Source organism: Pyrus communis, chromosome 1, assembly GCF_041283825.1.
Source record: "Pyrus communis isolate YQ-2024b chromosome 1, ASM4128382v1, whole genome shotgun sequence".
NCBI lineage: Eukaryota > Viridiplantae > Streptophyta > Magnoliopsida > Rosales > Rosaceae > Pyrus > Pyrus communis.
This window is the reverse complement of record NC_142565.1, coordinates 5,721,986-5,740,266: the sequence shown is the minus strand read 5'-3', so window position 1 is coordinate 5,740,266 and position 18,281 is coordinate 5,721,986. Positions and strand designations below refer to the sequence as shown.

General features: G+C 37.1%; 2 protein-coding genes and 1 long non-coding RNA gene across 4 annotated transcripts; 2 read left to right on the top strand and 1 right to left on the bottom strand.

Annotated features, from left to right (window-relative positions):
* Positions 1 to 3,868: 3,868 nt before the first annotated feature.
* On the top strand, positions 3,869 to 5,981 carry LOC137720655 (UDP-glycosyltransferase 76F1-like). Its single transcript, XM_088694437.1, has 2 exons — positions 3,869 to 4,539; positions 5,022 to 5,981. The coding sequence occupies exons 1-2, from the start codon at positions 4,059 to 4,061 to the stop codon at positions 5,915 to 5,917; spliced, it is 1,377 nt and encodes a 458-aa protein (XP_088550563.1). The 5' UTR covers positions 3,869 to 4,058; the 3' UTR covers positions 5,918 to 5,981.
* A 3,020-nt stretch (positions 5,982 to 9,001) lies between these two features.
* LOC137720682 (uncharacterized) lies at positions 9,002 to 15,246 on the bottom strand. Of its 2 annotated transcripts, none has more exons than XR_011066575.2 (4): positions 14,012 to 15,243; positions 13,037 to 13,871; positions 12,272 to 12,336; positions 9,002 to 9,877 (listed from the first exon to the last, which is right to left on the bottom strand). It is a non-coding gene; the product is annotated as an uncharacterized LOC137720682 (long non-coding RNA). The 2 variants fall into 2 exon arrangements; XR_015962750.1 differs by having other exon boundaries at positions 9,099 to 12,174; positions 14,012 to 15,246.
* Positions 9,410 to 11,207, top strand: LOC137720681 (UDP-glycosyltransferase 76F1). The gene is made up of 2 exons (XM_068459777.2): positions 9,410 to 9,890; positions 10,231 to 11,207. The coding sequence occupies exons 1-2, from the start codon at positions 9,410 to 9,412 to the stop codon at positions 11,121 to 11,123; spliced, it is 1,374 nt and encodes a 457-aa protein (XP_068315878.2). The 3' UTR covers positions 11,124 to 11,207.
* Positions 15,247 to 18,281: the final 3,035 nt, after the last annotated feature.

Below are 18,281 nucleotides of genomic sequence, written 5' to 3'. Positions count from 1 at the left end.
GACTTTTCAACACTCCCTCTTGGATGCCCACATATCAACATGAGTTGCCTCGTTAAAACCTTGCTTGGAAAAACCCAGTGGGAAAAAACCATAGTGAAGGAAAAAGAGTACAACTCTTCCTGGATCGTTGATATAGTGTCAAGTATGCTTATGTTGCCTCATTAAAACCTTGATAGGAAAAACCCAGTGGGAAAAATCCTAATCGAAGGAAAAAGAGTACAACAAGCATGTATCAGGGATGCTCCCCCTGATATGTATCTCCCCCTGATTCTACATTCTCCAAATTTAGCTGTTTGGTAAGTCGACGTAATCCGATGCCTTGCACTAACTTCTGAAATGTGCATTTTGGTAAAGATTTGGTGAACAAGTCTGCCAGATTTTCATTTGAACGGATTTGTCTGACTTCAATAACTTTAGCCTTCTGAAGCTCATGAGCACTGAAAAACTTTGGAGATATGTGTTTAGTCTTATCGCCCTTGATGAATCCTTCCTTCATTTGGGCAACACAGGCTGCATTATCTTCATGGATGACAGTTGGATTGTCTGTCTTCGAAGTTAGACCACATGAATTCCGGATATGATGGATCATTGATCTTAACCAAGAACATTCACGACTTGCTTAATGTAAAGCAACGATTTCTGAATGATTTGAAGATGTAGCAACTAATGTTTGCTTGGTTGAGCGCCATGAGATTGCTGTATCTCCATTCTTAAACACATATCCAGTTTGTGAGCGGGCTTTATGCGGATCAGAGAGGAAGCCAGCATCTGCATATCCAACAAGGACCTGGTCATCTGTGGAGTTCTTTGAGTAGAAGAGACCCATGTCAGTTGTCCCACGAAGGTATCGCAATACATCTTTGATACCCTTCCAATGACAAATTGTTGGAGCAGAGCTATACCTTGCTAACAAATTAACTGAAAAAGCTATATCGGGTCTAGTATATTGTGCTAAATACAACAAAGCACCTATTGCACTCAGATATGGTACTTCTGGACCAAGGACCAGCTCATCATCTTCTTTTGGACGAAATGGATCTTTCTCACTGGGTTTTTCCTATCAAGGTTTTAACGAGGCAACATAAGCATACTTGACACTATATCAACGGTCCAGGAAAAGTTGTACTCTTTTTCCTTCACTATGGTTTTTTCCCACTGGGTTTTTCCAATCAAGGTTTTAACGAGGCAACTCATGTTGATATGTGGGCATCCAAGGGGGAGTGTTGAAAAGTTTCATGGGCAATGAATGCCCACAGTTTCATTTGTGAAAGTCTTCTGCATGGGCAAAGTTTTCAATGCCCATGCAAAGTGAAAGAGATTGTATAGTCAGACGAAGTTTCATAAATTTCAAGATGCATTAACTGCATCAGTTTGGAGTTGCTCTATAAATAGAGCACTCCATATGTTTTCATGTAACAGAAAAGATAAGAAGAAAGAAAACTAGAGAAAAATATCAGTAACATCATCTATTCCTCTGCCTTTTATTTGTTATCTGCCTGTGCTATAATTTTAGTGTGGCATTTTACATCTACCTTGCACCTACCATTAAAAGGTTATCTCTCAAACTTTAACCCTTTTATAACAATTATAAGTTTATAACGTTGATTTTGTACTAAGTCTAATATTATTAGTTAGCCAATTGATCATGTGCAGCACACCATGTCCTAATATCAGTTTTCCTTCTTAAACAAAAACTGATATATTTTCTTTGTATCCTAACGTTGGGGGTAATAATGCTTCTGCTACCCGATTTGCAAAGCTTTGTTCTTGCTACCTGATTCGCACATTTCAACTTAATCTCCAATCCATTCGACCATTTGATATACTTTAGAAAACCAACAAAACAAAACAATAATGGTTTTAATAAGATGGGAGTAAGTTGTCTTGGAGCCTCATATACCGCATCCAATCAATCTACATAACAACCAAAAAATTAGTTGTCTTGGAGCCTCATATACCGGATCCATTCAATCAATATACATACTTACATTGTCTACTTTTAATTGATCCAAAATACTGGCATATTGTTCCTTGGATGCTTCTACTTGCTATCAAATGCTTTTCCAATAGCTTTACCCCAGCTCTCCATCAGCAGATACTCCTCTGTTTCTGATGCCCTATGATGCGTGAACATGATGGTATCCCCTCGTATCTTCGTATCGTGTTGTGTTGTATTTCTGTGTTGTGTCCTGTCGTATCCTTGTGTCTATGTCCATATATCCTTATAGGCTGCCTTGCAAAAAGATATGACATAAACAAAAAGACATTTGTAGTTAATGAACACGATTTAAATTTTGGGTTAGAAGAATTTGTTAGAATAACTGGGTTTTCAGTAGTTGGCTAACCATCCATAGATGATTTGTGTCCTAATCTTTTAGGGAAACGCCCTGAGGGGAACAAGAGTTTCATCATCGTGAATGGCTGGAGCCAGATTTTATTTGACATGTTAATCTCTGGTTAGACGAGGGGATTTTCAGGGGGAAGAAGAGACCATTGTGGAATATGGCACGTGCCGGAAGATCAACGGGGAGCATATATCGTACTGTGTGAAAATAAATAGACGAATTCGGTAGAAATATTAAAAACTATCTATTTAATACAATTAATTGACTAAACAATTTTAATTGGGAAGTGTTATTGGCACTCCAAAAATCTCATTCTACACTCCTCTGTATTTTTATTTCTAAATATAGAAAGTTTGGAGTGTAGAATGAGATTTTTAGAGTGCCAATAACAATTCCCTTTTAATTTTAATTGACTTTTTTTATAAATAGCATTTATAAAGAGATTAATAGTATAACAATTTTGACTATAAACATAAATTTAATTTATAAATCAGCTATTAAGTGAATTTGAGGATGAGTTCCTCCTCAACCTTGAAAGAACCAAGCATTCCTCATATTTCTAGAGGAGTGTTTATCATATAAGTTGCTGAGTTGTACTTTTGCAATTCAATGTTCTCAGAAGTTCGGCCCCTTTAGTCATCTATTTTCAGCTTGCCATTAGGTGACCATTATCAAGTGCGGGTAATACTCAATTGTTTCATTTATTTTTATTAAATAAATTCAAATTTTGAGCATTGTGTCTATTTATAATACAAAAATTAAAATTTTGAATGCTTCTAAAAATGATAAATAAAGTGATGAACATCATCAGTAGTTAAGGCTTTGAGCAAAATATTTCATCACAGGCATAATTGGTAATTGAAAATGACAAACATTCATACAAAAATAGGTTGACTTATCAACCAGAAATGGAAATAAGCTGAGCTGGAAATATGATCAATAGACCTAAACTGATAAGAAAAATACCTTGGATAATCCTAATAACTGATAAGAAAAACACCGTGGATTAATCTTATTGTCTCTTAACTAAATTCGGATTTTGTGAGTGTTCAAATTGTTGGTAATTGCTTGCCATGGCTGCTAATTGATTCTGATTTTGGTGCGGTGGGTATATTGAGAATACGGTGGCAGTTCTGTAATTGTGGTGGTGTTTTGTGGTTCCGGATGTTATAGGAGGAGGACGGAGAAGAAGGAAGTGTTCAACTAATTATATTATGACACTTAGTAATTTCGGTAATCTCTGGTTCGATGAGAGGATTTTCAAAGAGAAAAAAAGTAGAGACCATTGTGGAATATGACACGTGGCGGAAGATCAACGGGGGAGTATATATCATGCTGGTTGTGGTTGTACGTTTGGGGTAGTTGGAATCATTTTAGACTTTTAGTTATTGGACAGCGAAGGAATACCAGGAGGGTATGCCCATAGACAAAGTGAAGGGCTCAATAGAAAATAAGCCTAAAACCCAAGTTGTAAATATTGACAATGATATTCCTGGCGTATCTCTGTAAGCAACCACGTAAAGGACGTAACGACAGAAGGAGCCGGCGGTGGAAAAAACGAACTTCAACAAAGCCAGCAATATTGATTAATAAGATAAGATTCCAGGGTTGCGTCATGCGTGAGCGAATTTTCCAAGCTCAGCCGCCTCAGTATTCACCAATAAGTTCACAAGTCACACAAAGCTAAGCAAACGTAAACATTGTCAATTGAAAATGGAGCAAAGCAAAGGCAGGAGAGTGATCCTCTTCCCGATGCCCTTCCAAGGGCACATAAACCCTATGCTGGAACTGGCCAACGTTCTGCATTCCAAAGGCTTCTCCATAGCCATCATCTACACCAACTTCAACTCCCTCAATCCTTCAACCCTAAACCCAAACTTCACCTACCATTCAATCCCTGTTGACTTGACAGAAACCGAGGTCTCATTCAAGGATTTCACCGTTCTTCTTTCTATTCTAAATGCTAAATGTGTTGAGCCTTTCAGAGAATGCTTGTCCGGGTTGTTATCCGACGACGTTAATTCGGAGGACCCGGTTGCATGCTTGATCTCGGATCCTCTCTTCGATTTCACTCGATCGGTTGCGGAGAGCTTTAAGCTGCCGAGGATCGTGTTAAGAACAGGGGGTGCCGCTTCCTTGGCTGTTTTTGCTGCATTTCCACTTCTCAAGGAAAAAGGTTACCTACCAATACCAGGTACAATCTCAAGCCAACAAAACCCTATTATCAGATGTCTTTTTATCTCATCATTGTTAGTGACCCACGTAGACTGAAAACACCATATCAAGACTAATGACTCTTTTGGAATTCTTTTTTATAAGTAGCACTTTTGTTCTTCGTTCCTAAGAGATTATGCAATATGTGCTTTTATTACAAACATGTAAACTTTCTTATTAAAAACTCAAGCACATGGAAAAAAACTTCAAAGTGATTCTTCTTCTGAAATCACTTCATTGATCCAAAAATGTTTTTGGTTACAAAAAAACACTTCAGCACTTCTAGAAGTGATCCCAAATTAGCATTTTGACAATTTGTGCGGATTTGAGTTAGGTTAGCATTTTTATTTCTTGCTTTGCCTCCTCATAAATTAGCATTTTAGAATATGCATTAACTAAAAGGAAAAATATAAATACTTATTAGGAACCTTAAATTTGGTTTTCTATTTTGACAATAATTAGATTCTCGACTAGAAGAGCTGGTGACGGAGCTTTCACCTATCAAAGTTAAAGACCTACCTGCAGCGATGCCCAATTGCGACCCTGAAGATTTCTATCGAGTGATAACCAACGTGGTAAATGAAACCAAGGCTTCTCATGGACTCATCCTCAATACTTTTGAAGATCTTGAAGGACAAGCACTTGCTACAATTCGCCAAGAATATTACCCCAATATTCCAATTTTCTCACTAGGTCCATTTCACAAGTGCGGCCCAACAACCTCTTCTTCTTCAACTAGCTTACTATCACCAGACCAAAGTTGCATTTCATGGCTAAACACTCAAGCACAAAAATCTGTTGCTTATGTTAGCTTTGGGAGCGCTGCCAAGATAGATCACGCTCAATTTTTGGAGATTGCTTGGGGGTTGGCCAATAGTGGCCAACCCTTTTTGTGGGTGGTTCGACCCGGATTAGTTCAAGAGTCGGATTGGCATGAAGCATTGCCTAACGGATTTCTAGAAGCGTTGTACGAAAGAGCCCATATCGTGAAATGGGCTCCGCAAAAAGAAGTGTTGGCCCACCCTGCAGTTGGAGCCTTTTGGACTCACTGTGGTTGGAATTCTACATTGGAGAGCATTTGTGAAGGGGTCCCCATGATTTGCACGCCATGTTTCGGTGATCAAATGGTGAACGCAAGATTTGTGAGCGATGTTTGGAAGGTAGGGCTGCAATTGGAGCATGAGATTGAGAGAGGTGAGGTTGAAAGAACAATTAGAAGACTAATGGTTGAGAAAGAAGGGGTAGAGATCAAAGAGAGAGCCTTAAATTTGATGGAAAAGGCAAATCATTGCCTGAAAGAAGGTGGCTCTTCGTACCTATCTTGGGATGGCTTGGTTAAGCACATTTTATCGTTATAAATCGTTTGTTTAAGAGAGTCAGTATTAGCTATTCAATAAAATAAAAAATACAGGCTTTTAGTAATGTATTAACTACATATTTTAGAGAGTTTTAATAACAAGGGTCGTATAAAATAAAATCTTAACTAAAACACTCTTTATTGGTTACTTTAATATAATTCCTAATATCAGTTTTTGTTGGTCTAATATTATTAGTTAGCCAATTGATCATGTGCAGCACACCATGTCCTAATATCAGTTTTCCTTCTTAAACAAAAACTGATATATTTTCTTTGTATCCTAACGTTGGGGGTAATAATGCTTCTGCTACCCGATTTGCAAAGCTTTGTCGTTCTTGCTACCCGATTCGCACATTTCAACTTAATCTCCAATCCATTCGACCATTTGATATACTTTAGAAAACCAACAAAACAAAACAATAATGGTTTTAATAAGATGGGAGTAAGTTGTCTTGGAGCCTCATATACCGCATCCATTCAATCAATAGACATACATACCAGTCATCATACTTACATTGTCTGCTTTTAATTGATCCAAAATACTGGCATATTGTTCATTGGATGCTTCTACTTGCTATCAAATGCTTTTCCAATAGCTTTACCCCAGCTCTTCATCAGCAGATACTCCTCTGTCTCTGATGCCTTGTGATGCATGAACATGGTGGTATCCCCTCGTATCTCCGTATCGTGTTGTGTTGTATTTGTATGTCGTGTCGTGTTGTATCCTCGTGTCTATGTCCATATACCCTTATAAGCTGCCTTGCAGAAAGATGCGACATAAACAAAAAGACATTTGTAGTTAATGAACACGATTTAAATTTTGGGTTAGAAGAATTTGTTAGAATAACTGGGTTTTCAGTAGTTGGCTAACCATCCATAGATGATTTGTGTCTTAATCTTTTAGGGAAACGCCCTGAGGGGAACAAGAGTTTCATCATCGTGAATGGCTGGAGCCAGAATTTATTTGACATGTTAATCTCTGGTTAGACGAGGGGATTTTCAGGGGGAAGAAGAGACCATTGTGAAATATGGCACGTGCCGGAAGATTAACGGGGAGCATATATCGTGCTGGTTGTGGTTGTACGTTTTGGGCTAGTTGAAAATTTTTACTTATTGGACTACGAAGGAGTACGAGGGTATATTCCCATATACAAAATGAATGGCTCAATAAAAAATAAGCTCAAAACCCAATTGGGTGCAGTACCTGACTAGCTAGGACTAATTTTTTTTTTTTTTTTTTTAATTACAAAAACTCCCAATTTTTGTTGTCTGACTCTCTCTTCCATCTGTTGCTGCCGTTCCTTTCCTCTGCTTTCTTGCAGATTCAAAATTTCCAGGATTTCCAGTTAGCAACCCAGAAACCAAAACAGCCACGTCCCTCATAAATTTCAAAAAAGCCATGTCCCTGATTAATTTCGGATTATCAAAAAAGCCATAGCCTTTGGATCGGACGGTGTTCTTATCGGTGATGACCACGACTAGCGCCGGTCCAAACATTCTGGAGGCCCTGGGCACAAATAAAAAAGGGGCCCACAAAACTACAACTGTGAAAAAAAAGAAAATTACGTTTTTCATGTGATTTTTCCCTCCTTTTCGACTAGGTATTTAAAGGATTATAAAATATTTGAAAGTATTTTTCTTTGTCAGACAACGAGTTCGTCATACACCAAAACAAAGTTACATCGTAATACTTGGTCAATTGGTCATAAAGAAAAGAAGATTGTCATATGGTAAAAAAATACTAGTCTATCTGTTAGTTTGTGTGAGTGGCAATTTTCTTATATCGTCGTCATGCGCTTCTAAAATTAAGGTATAAATAAAATTACATTCTTCATCCAAAAATCATTTTATGTGACTGCAATATCGATGAGTAACTTTTTCTTTCTCTTCCTTCACACAAAAAGGAAAAGCAAACCAGCAACTCAAGCAGGCAAAACACACTGCAGCGAAACATAAACAAGCTATCTAATAGACGAGCATCGGCATTGTTCTCTTATTTTTCTACTTCTTATTTTTCCATTGCATCTTCGTCTTCTTCCCCTGCCTCTGTTAATTGTGGTATTTTAGGTTTTGAATCACTTAGGAGTAATCCATCTGGATAAATCCTAACCTCAATCGAGCAATACTTGATGCCTAAAGTGTAAGTGCGGGACTTTGGCAATGCAATTTTATGACTAAATTCCTTATAGATTTGGTGTAAGAGAAAGCTCCAAATCGAAAATTAGAAGTCAAATCTGCAAAGCCTTGTTCTTGCTACCCAGACCGCACATTTCAATTTAATCTTCAAACCACTACACCATTTGATCTACATCAGAAAACCAAAAGAAAAAAAAAAAAAAACAATGATGGCTTTAATAACATGGGAGAAAGTTGTCTTGGAGCCTCGTATAGGGCATCCAATCAATCTCCATAACAACAACAAAATCACATCCAATGCATCCAATCAATATATATACATAACAGTCATCATACTTACATTGTCTACTTTTAATTGATCCAAAATACTAGCATATTATCACTTAGTGCTACGGTCTAGTGGTATTCATTTTCACTTGTAAGTGAGAGGTCTTAGGTTTGATTTTCGCCAAAGGCGAATTTGAACCACCATATTGCTATCCCATTATGAGGCTAAACTCATCCCCTCCCCTTTAGTGTAGATAATATCGTTTGTTAAAAAGAAAAACATATTGTTCCCTTGGATGCTTCTATTCACTATCAAGTGCTTTTCCAAGCTTTACCCTAGCTCTCCATAAGCAGAAACTCCTCTGAATATTTTTTGATGCCTTGTTCGAGAAGTAAATTGCGAAGGGTTTTCAAGTTTTCCAATGTAAAGATCCATTTTTGCAGCAAAAGAAAACGAAATTCTTAATCATAACTTAGTAATAATAGAGTTTTCCCATTTACCATAACAAAAAATAGTGACTCAACGTGAGAAAGAAAGTTTGTGCAATTTTTCACGCAATTTTATTTTTGAATTAGCAAACTCAAAAGAGTATAGGAATGACAGTATCTTGATAGGTTGCCTTGTAAAAATATGATCAATAGACCTAAATAAGAAAAACACATTGGAAAAATCTTAACAATCGATGAGAAAAACACCTTGGATTAATCTAATTAAAACTTAATTCGGATTTTTTGTTTGTTCAAATTGTTCCCAGTAGAAAAATAAGCCCAAAACCCAATTGGTAAATATAGACAATGATATTCCTTGTGTATCTTTGTAGGCAATAACATAAATAAGGTAACGACAAAAGGAGCTGGCGGTCGACATGCCGGATTAGGGAAAAAAACAGAATCAACAGAGTCATCAATAAGATAAGATTCCAGCCTGGAATTTCCAGGGTTGCGTCATGCGTGACCAAAATTCCCATATGGTATACTTTTCCAAGCTCAAGCTCAGCCGCCCCATTGACCCAAAAAAAAAAAAACCTCGGCCGCCTCAGCATTCACCATAAGTTCACAAGTCACAAGCTAAACGATTGTGGATCCAAAAATGGAGCAAAAAAAAGGCAGGAGAGTCATCCTCTTCCCACTGCCCTTCCAAGGGCACATAAACCCTACGCTAGAACTGGCCAACATTCTGCATTCCAAGGGCTTCTCCATAGCCATCATCTACACCAACTTCAACTCCCTCAATCCTTCAACCCTAAACCCACACTTCACCTACCATTCAATCCCTGTTGACTTCACAGAAAACGAAGCCTCCATCAAGGATCCCACCCTTCAACTTTCCGTTCTAAATGCTAAATGTGTTGAGCCTTTCAGAGAATGCTTGGCCGGGTTGTTATCCGACGAAGTTAATTCGGAGGACCCCATTGCATGCTTGATCTCGGATCCTATCTTCGACTTCACTCGATCGGTTGCAGAGAGCTTTAAGCTGCCGAGGATCGTGTTAAGGACCGGGGGTGCCGCTTCCTTCGCTGTTTATGCTGCATTTCCACTTCTCAAGGATAAGGGTTACCTACCAATACCAGGTACAATCTCAAGCCAACAAAACCCTATTATCAAATGTCTTTTTATCTCATCGTTATTACTAATAAATGCAATATAAGTAGATTGAAAACACCACACCGAGACTAATAACTCGTTTCAAATGTTTTTGTTACTAGAAAACACTTTTTAACACTTCTAGAAGCGATACTAGATTGGCACTTAGACAACTTATGCATATTTGAGTTAGGCTAATTAGTCAGGTTAGCATTTTTATTCCTTGCTCTACCTCCTCGTAAATTAGCATTTTAGGACATGCATTAAAGGGCAAAATATATATACTAACTAGGAACCTTATATTTGGCTTTTTATTTTGACTATTAGATTCTCGACTAGAAGAACCAGTGACGGAGCTTTCACCTATCAAAGTTAAAGATCTACCAATGATGCCCGATTGCGACCCTGAAGATTTCTATCGACTGATAACCAACATGGCAAATGAACCCAAGGCTTCTCATGGACTCATCTTCAATACTTTTGAAGATCTTGAAGGACAAGCACTTGCCACACTTCGCCAAGAATATTACCCCAATATTCCAATTTTCTCACTAGGTCCATTTCACAAGTGCGGCCCTACAACCTCTTCTTCTTCAACTAGCTTACAATCACAAGACCAAAGTTCCATTTCATGGCTAAACACTCAAGCGCCAAAATCTGTTGCTTATGTCAGCTTTGGGAGCCTTGCCGAGATAAATCAAGCTCAATTTTTGGAGGTTGCTTGGGGGTTGGCCAACAGTGGCCAACCTTTTTTGTGGGTGATTCGACCCGGATTAGTTCAAGAGTCCAACTGGCTTAAAATGTTGCCTAATGGGTTTCTAGAAGCGTTGAAAGAGAGGGCCCATGTCGTGAAATGGGCTCCACAAAAAGAAGTGTTGGCCCACCCAGCAGTCGGAGCCTTTTGGACTCACTGTGGTTGGAATTCTACATTGGAGAGCATTTGTGAAGGCGTACCTATGATTTGTACGCCATGTTTCAGTGATCAAATGGTGGATGCAAGATTTGTGAGTGATGTTTGGAAGGTAGGGTTGCAGTTGGAGCATGGGATTGAGAGAGGTGAGGTTGAACGAACAATTAGAAGACTGATGGTTGAGAAAGAAGGGGAAGAGATCAAAGAGAGAGCCTTAAAGTTGATGGAAAAGGCAAATCTTTCCCTCAAAGAAGGTGGCTCTTCGTACCAATCTTTAGATGGCTTGGTTAATCATATTTTATCCTTATAAATCGCTTAAAAATGGCTGATTATCTTTTTCTTTATACAAGCACTATTGATGAAATAAGAATCAAATACATAACCTCGGGTAAAAGATTTATGCATACTAATAAACATGCTCAAGATTTATACATACTAATAAACAGTAAACCACTGGGCTTGGCAATCCAATCCGCCACCTTACTAAACAAACCAAATCATATTGACATATGGCATCTTCTATTTGAGATATAGATGGAAATACTTGGTATCCCAGTAGGACTCTTTGTAATCCAATGTATTTATACATCGTCAATGAATGAATATGAACTACGCATGCATGAATCATAGCAATATCTTTCCTAGTTGGATTGGATCTCGATCTCTTATTATTTTTAATTATAAAAATGTTCAAATCTACGATCTAAATCTCCAATTATGTCATAAAATAATGAATGTCTATTATTTTTAAGTAAGCTGACATATAGCAATATAAATCATAATCGTGAGACGTAGTTGTCAGTATTAATATTGGATAATCAAACGTGCTAACAACATAATCAGGGGCGGAGCGACATGCTAGCTAGCCTAGGCCTAGGCCTAGGCCTATCCTGGAATTGATAAATACTAGGAAATGCTGCGGGACTTTAATGCACGAGTCTTAACTACATGAATAAGACACATTTAATCTGAAAAACATTCAACATAATCATGAACGAACAAAACTGATAGATCTAGGAAATTATAAAAAGCATTGTAACTGTAGATCTAGGAAATTATAAAAATCCATCCAATCGAGAGACAATATAATAGTTGTTGGAAGGTGAGTATGCAACCAAGAATCCAAGATACTAAAAAAAAAAAAAAAAAAAAAAAAAGAGATCAAATTTTGATTGAAACATCAAACAAAACAATCTCATCTGTTACAGATTGGACCAACTAAATAAAGAATATATCGATATGATTTTCAACCTAACTATAAAAAAGAGCTTTATAATAGCGCAATCAACATTATTTGAACTCAACTAAAAAGAAACTGATTGCATGTTATAGATTCCATTAATTGAATGGCAGTGCAGCCCCTACGGAATGTTTTTCAATTGATTTAGTAGTTAACACTGGCCAAATGCACAATACAAATCTTAGAAACCATTCCAAAGAAGTTAGAGCAAAAATTACCTCTAATCTTTGTTTCTCTTGTACTTTGGTATTGCGGGGTTGACTTGTAAATGGTAAATGAAGTCCTGAAAACCAAAGAATAAAAAGCCTTTTTTTTTAGTTAACTAAAAAAAGCATACCATAAATGAAGTGAGATATCTGGTAACCAAAAAATGAATCTTGGAAAGCAGACATAAACAAACTTCAATCAAAATTACTTTAATACATTTGGATATCAAGGAAAATTAAATTTATTCAATTTCAATATAAAGAAAATTAATTAATGCAGGAACAGAGTACTCAAAACAAACATTGTTTTCTTTAAGTCTTTAGTCTATCTCTGCAAATCGCAATAACTCATATCCATTGAGAATCAAATTAACTAATTAACTTACCAACCCGCCCTGTAAATTTCACATCTATGCTCTAAACAGATTTTGTAACTAATATCCCAAAAAAGGGGCAAAAGGGAAGAAAAAAAACTTTTGCATGTTATACTGCAGTATTTTTTTCCCAAGTGAATACACATGCAAAGTATCAAGGAGAGAAAGGAGAAAAAATTATCAAAATAAGAATTACACCTGTCCTATAATATAAACAAAAGGTAATTACAGAAAAATAGTTGGAAAACACAAAATAAGTAGAAGAGAAAACAGACAATCAGCATAATCTAAAATTATTTAAACAATTAATCCACATTGAAAACCATACTTTACAAATCCAAACCAAATTACATCATCCAGTAGATTTTTTTTTTTTTTTTTATTTATTTATTTTATATTATACCTTTGTTATTGTGCCTTTAAATTGATTTCAGCAAAACTTGTTTCTTTTTCCACAGTTTGTGAAGCTCAAAATTTTCAAAAACCTACAATCATTACACAACGTTGTCACATCATAAGTGCAGAAGAAATCACCGCTACCAAAATTTATACCAAAACAGTTAGCACCCAAAAATAACATTGATTGGCAAAGACCAATTTGCCAACAAAAGTTGAACAGGACACACCCAGAAAAAATTTCCTTAGTTCTTACCATTCTTAAAAATATGACCTAACTTCAACTAAGACCCAAATTTTATTCAAGGATCGTGTTAAGCTAAGCAGAAAATTAAAAATTCACTAATCTTGTTCTTAATTATAGTAATTTAGAAATCAACCGATACAAAAAAAAAAAAATCACAAAGCTTAATAAAAAGTTAAAAACTCATGAAAAAACGAAGTTTTAAACACAACACCTGCACATGACCCTATAATTTGGCTAATTTACAAACGCTCAACTTTCTCAGCAGATGTTAAACTTTTCAGTAGCATATAATTTGAAACTAATAAAACCATCTCTAACTTTTCAGAAATATTTGAACTGAAATGAATTGATATTCTTTTCTATAAACAGATAAATCAAGGTTTGCTACAGAAAAGGAATCTATAATTTAAGCTTCAAAATGCATTATAACAGCAATTAATCCAAAGAGAGCAAGCTGACGATAACAATTTGATTAGCTTTGGAAATCTCTTTGCTTTATCACTTCAAGATACTAAATTAGGTAAGCTGCTGTGAGGGTAAAGAGGCTCAAGAAGCTCATATGAATGAAGGGATTTTGCTTGCTGCACCCATAGACCTGTAAACTCAAGCAAACCCAACGTCAATCAGACCATAGGCTGAAAATCTCAACAAACAAAAAACCGAGCACAAATTCAAAAATCAGAAGTCAGAGAAATTTGTGACCCTAATTTGTGAAACTGATTTAAACCAACCTACCATGAAATTATAGCCGCTTGAGAAATCTTCAAATCAGAACGGAACAGGCAGCAAGGGGAAGAGTTTGCAAATCCCTAAAATCTCTCCCTCTCTCGCTCTGTCTCCGTCTCTCTCTATCTCAATCTCAGAGGCGGCATGGCCTCCTGTCTGCCCTACAATCCCCTCACCATCAATCCCAATTTTTGGCAGACCTCCCTCTCCCTTCCTCTCCCTGACATTCCACACCCTCATCCCCTTCTCTGTCTGTAACTAATTAGACAAATAAGACCCAATTCGATTACGCAAAAACTGACAGAAAACCCAGTTTCCCAACACCCATTGAGCAATCTAACCATCAACTTTCAAAAACTTTCCCCAAAATCCAATCTAAAACTTGAATTTGTTTATTCGTGCCAAATGTTAATGGGGAAGCAAGATGATGACTTTATTATTCAAAACCAAAAGAAAATAAGAGAGAAAACAAAATAACAAGATATAGTGTAAAAGCTGAGAATGTAAATAAACACGCAGGGAAAAAAATTGAAGATTCAAAGTAGGTGCATCGTGAAACACTTATTCCAATTAGGCACAAAAAGTGATGGTGATGAGAAGAGAGAGAGAAAAGGCCGTCGCTTTGACTTTTCTGGCTTTTAAGAGCACTTCCACCAGAAGCAAAAGAGGCTGGCACCTAGTGGAAAAAACAAGCTGAGACTCAGCCAATCCACTCCAGCCGGTGGAATAGACTGGCACCCAGCCCAAGCCAGTCCACAGGTCGGCCTAAAATCGACAGAGGAAGGAGACGGCTCATTTGACGCCTTGCTAACGTGCTCTCTCATCTGGAACCCCATCTGGCTCCTGGAACCCCACCCCGATCCCTGGAACCCATCCCAATCCCAGGAACCCCGTCAACCCCCTTCCCCTAACAAATCCATATATTCAACACCATGTCCCCCTTCCAAATCATGATCCTCCTGCAACTCGGATCGTCGTCGATTGGTTGATTAACTCGGATCTTGCTGCAACTGGAATTTTTTTTCCGTTTTGTATATTTTCGATGAATTTTTGAATATGAAGGTGTTGATTTTTGGGGGTTTATGGTGTGCGCATGTCAGGGTAGATTCGATGATGTGGTGTACAGAGAGGAGAAAAAAAAGGAAGAACAAGAAGAAGAAGAAGATGGTGTACAGAGAGAAGAAAAAACTGGGAAAAGTGGGAAGAATAAGAAGAAGAGGAAGAAGAAGACGGGAGGGGGTGTCAGATGAAGACAAAAATTAAAACACCAAATTATTATTTTATAATAAAAATTAATAATATTTTAATAAAATTGACTAGGCTATTTTTTGTTAGGGGTGGAGATGTTTTGGCCTATTACTGTTCATTAGGGTCTATTACTGTTTACTTGAGTGGATAAATGAGCTGGGTGCTGGTGCAAAGTCTTTAGGGGTGGAATTGCTCTTTAGGGGTAGCTTTCTTCGACCATCAAAAAGAGGAAGCTGCTTTTCGCTTGGCTGTGATTTTCCGAGGGAGATGGATTGTTTGCCTCCTGCTCTTATGTTTTTCTATTTTGTGTGATCACGGTTAAGTTACGTCAATATTTAATTTTTATCTTATTATTTTTATAAAAAAATTAATATAAAATATTGATGTAATTTAACCATGATCGCACAAAACAGAAGGACATGAGAAGGAGAGGGCAGACAATCCATCTCCTTTCCCGAGCGTATGTGACTTGGTATATGACACTTGCAATTTTTGTGTCGATTATGGTAAGCGAGCGAGATGGACATGACGACGTGGGACTGAATTCGAAAACCTGAGAGAAATTAAAAACACAAAAAGAAGGTGTTCATTTTGTCACATTCTTATTACTAAAAAATTCAATACATTCATTAGTATGGCAACTTAACTATTTAATTCCATCTCATTAAACTAAAAAAAAACAATTACCAAAAATAAGGGAAAACTATTTGGAAACCTTGTCTAGAGAGACCTGAGAGAAAGTGACGACTTCTCTTCTCATTCCACTCCGTACTTGATCTCTAAAGTTCATTTAGCACGTAATTGATGTTCAATTTCAAATTTAGTGGTAGCAATTAGCAAAGCTAATGTAAGAATCAAAATGAAAGAAAAAGCATCATGAAAGAAATCAAGATGAAGAATGAAATTTTGGCAACTCACCATTTCTTCTTTTATATAAAAGATACATCCTATTTGTAGTGAAAACAGGTCTCGGCAACCCCAGATATCCTCAAGAAGTATTTTGCATGACCTTAAAAACATAATCCATGAAATTATGGGCTGGTTTGGTATTGATGTGCTTTGAAAGAAAACTGTTTATGCTGCGCTGTGAGAATAAGCTCATTTTTGCTAATTCACGTTTTCAGCTTTTTTCACCCAAAACTGTGAAAATAAGCTGTTTTTAAGTGTTTACCAAACACCTTTTTGAGTTCAGCTTTTTTTGATACCCACTTTTTATAAAAGCACCTTAGTATCAAACCAGTATTATATCTATATATTAGTTGAGAACAACAACAAATCTTCATGCATAGCTTGTAGAGAAAGACATCATGCATACAAAAGAACACGCAAGCATAAAATAAACGAAGCAGGGAAAACCAAAAATACAATTGAATACACTGTCAAAAGAACATGAATAAATGAAAATTACAAAACAAAGAAATGATGAGAAACCAAGGTACCCATTTCATAATCTAATTGCTTTTTAGTTTGCTTGCCATTTTTAGTTCTTCAATTTAGAGAGAAACCATAATTCAGCACATGAATAAAGTGAAAACATAAAAGATACGTGGGATAAGCTGACAGCCATCCCTCCCTGCGTAATGCATTCACTTCTGAACCCCAAACACAACGAAACAAAAATTCACACACATGAACTACTGCTCCCCTATGTAATAAGAATTAAAAGCATCTCAAAACAAAATGGCAAACGATAAGAGCACTGTAAAAGTAAAATTGCAAGAAATCTAATACTTGGAGGGCAAGTACTCATCAGACGAAAATGAAAGATTGAACTACCTTGCGTGGAACTGTGCCTTGGTTTTTTCCCATGCTTACAGGAAGCTTTGCACTAAGCTCTTATAGCCCAAATTTTCTCTGAGGGGAAAAAACACAATTTTGAAATAAGATTTTCATATTATACCTTAAAGAGAAGAATTAGAAAATGAATAAGAGAACAATGAGTACTTTTCATCATATATTGTTAGAGTATGTGGTCCTCTGGTCCAATGGTCCTGCAGCCATATTTACTTTATAACTCTTTCTTTTAGTCTAAAAAACATCTTGGATCTCAAATTAACATGAATATGGATTCATACTTTATAACTAAAGATTTTACTGCTCCTGATAAGATGAACAATATGCCATTTATCGCATGCATTGCATTACAATCACAATGAAACATCTCATTAGACATCCCCCCTCAAAAAGTTTTTATTGCTACTTTGATTTTTGCTTATCCTTTTCCTGAAGCATGAGGGATCTAATTTTTTTTTTTATATTCCAATAACGTTGTAGGGTTGCAAGGATATTATCAATTTAATTGCTTGTATTGATTGGTGGAACTTCTACCTCTATATTTCAGGTTTTCAATTTTAGCGCTGGGAGAGTCATTCATAAAATGTTCGACAGTGAGATTACCTCCATGGATTATGCTCACAATGGACAGCTCATTTTCCGCAGTGATGGGACAGTATTTTTCAGTCATTCACCATTCAATCAATTCAAACCAAGGAACAGGCAACATCAAGAAGAGGATCTGCCATGTCAGGATCACAGTCGTCCAATTAATACAAAAAATCAAGATAAAAACGATCAATTTACATAACAGCCTTTAATTTTCTCAACAACCAAGCAAAAGAAAATACCCATCCGTTAAACACTTGATTTGGGAGTAAATGTTGCGAAACTGGGCTTCAGAGCCTAACCCTGGTCGTGGTGTGCCGACGAGGACGTCGGGCCCCTAAGGGGGGTGGATTGTGACATCCCACATCACCCAGGGGAGTGATCCTTAAATGTATATTCCAATTCCTACCTAGCACGAGGCCTTTTAGGAGCTCACTGGCTTCGGGTTCCGTAGGAACTCCGAAGTTAAGCGAGAAGGGGGCTAGAGCAATCCCATGATGGGTGACCCACTGGGAAGTTGCTCGTGAGTTCCCAAAAACAAAACCGTGAGGGAATGGTAAGCCCAAAGCGGACAATATCGTGCTACGGTGGTGGAGCGGGCCCGGGAAGTGATCCGCCCCGGGCCGGGATGTGACAATTTGGTATCAGA

What these genes read in the sequence shown, in the direction of transcription:
- LOC137720655 (XM_088694437.1), top strand. Translation starts at nt 4,059, where the DNA reads ATGGAGCAAAGCAAAGGCAGGAGAGTGATCCTCTTCCCGATGCCCTTC. An exon ending in AGGTTACCTACCAATACCAG is followed by an intron (nt 4,540 to 5,021) that starts GTACAATCTCAA and finishes GACAATAATTAG; the next exon opens with ATTCTCGACTAGAAGAGCTG.
- LOC137720681 (XM_068459777.2), top strand. Translation starts at nt 9,410, where the DNA reads ATGGAGCAAAAAAAAGGCAGGAGAGTCATCCTCTTCCCACTGCCCTTC. An exon ending in GGGTTACCTACCAATACCAG is followed by an intron (nt 9,891 to 10,230) that starts GTACAATCTCAA and finishes TTTGACTATTAG; the next exon opens with ATTCTCGACTAGAAGAACCA.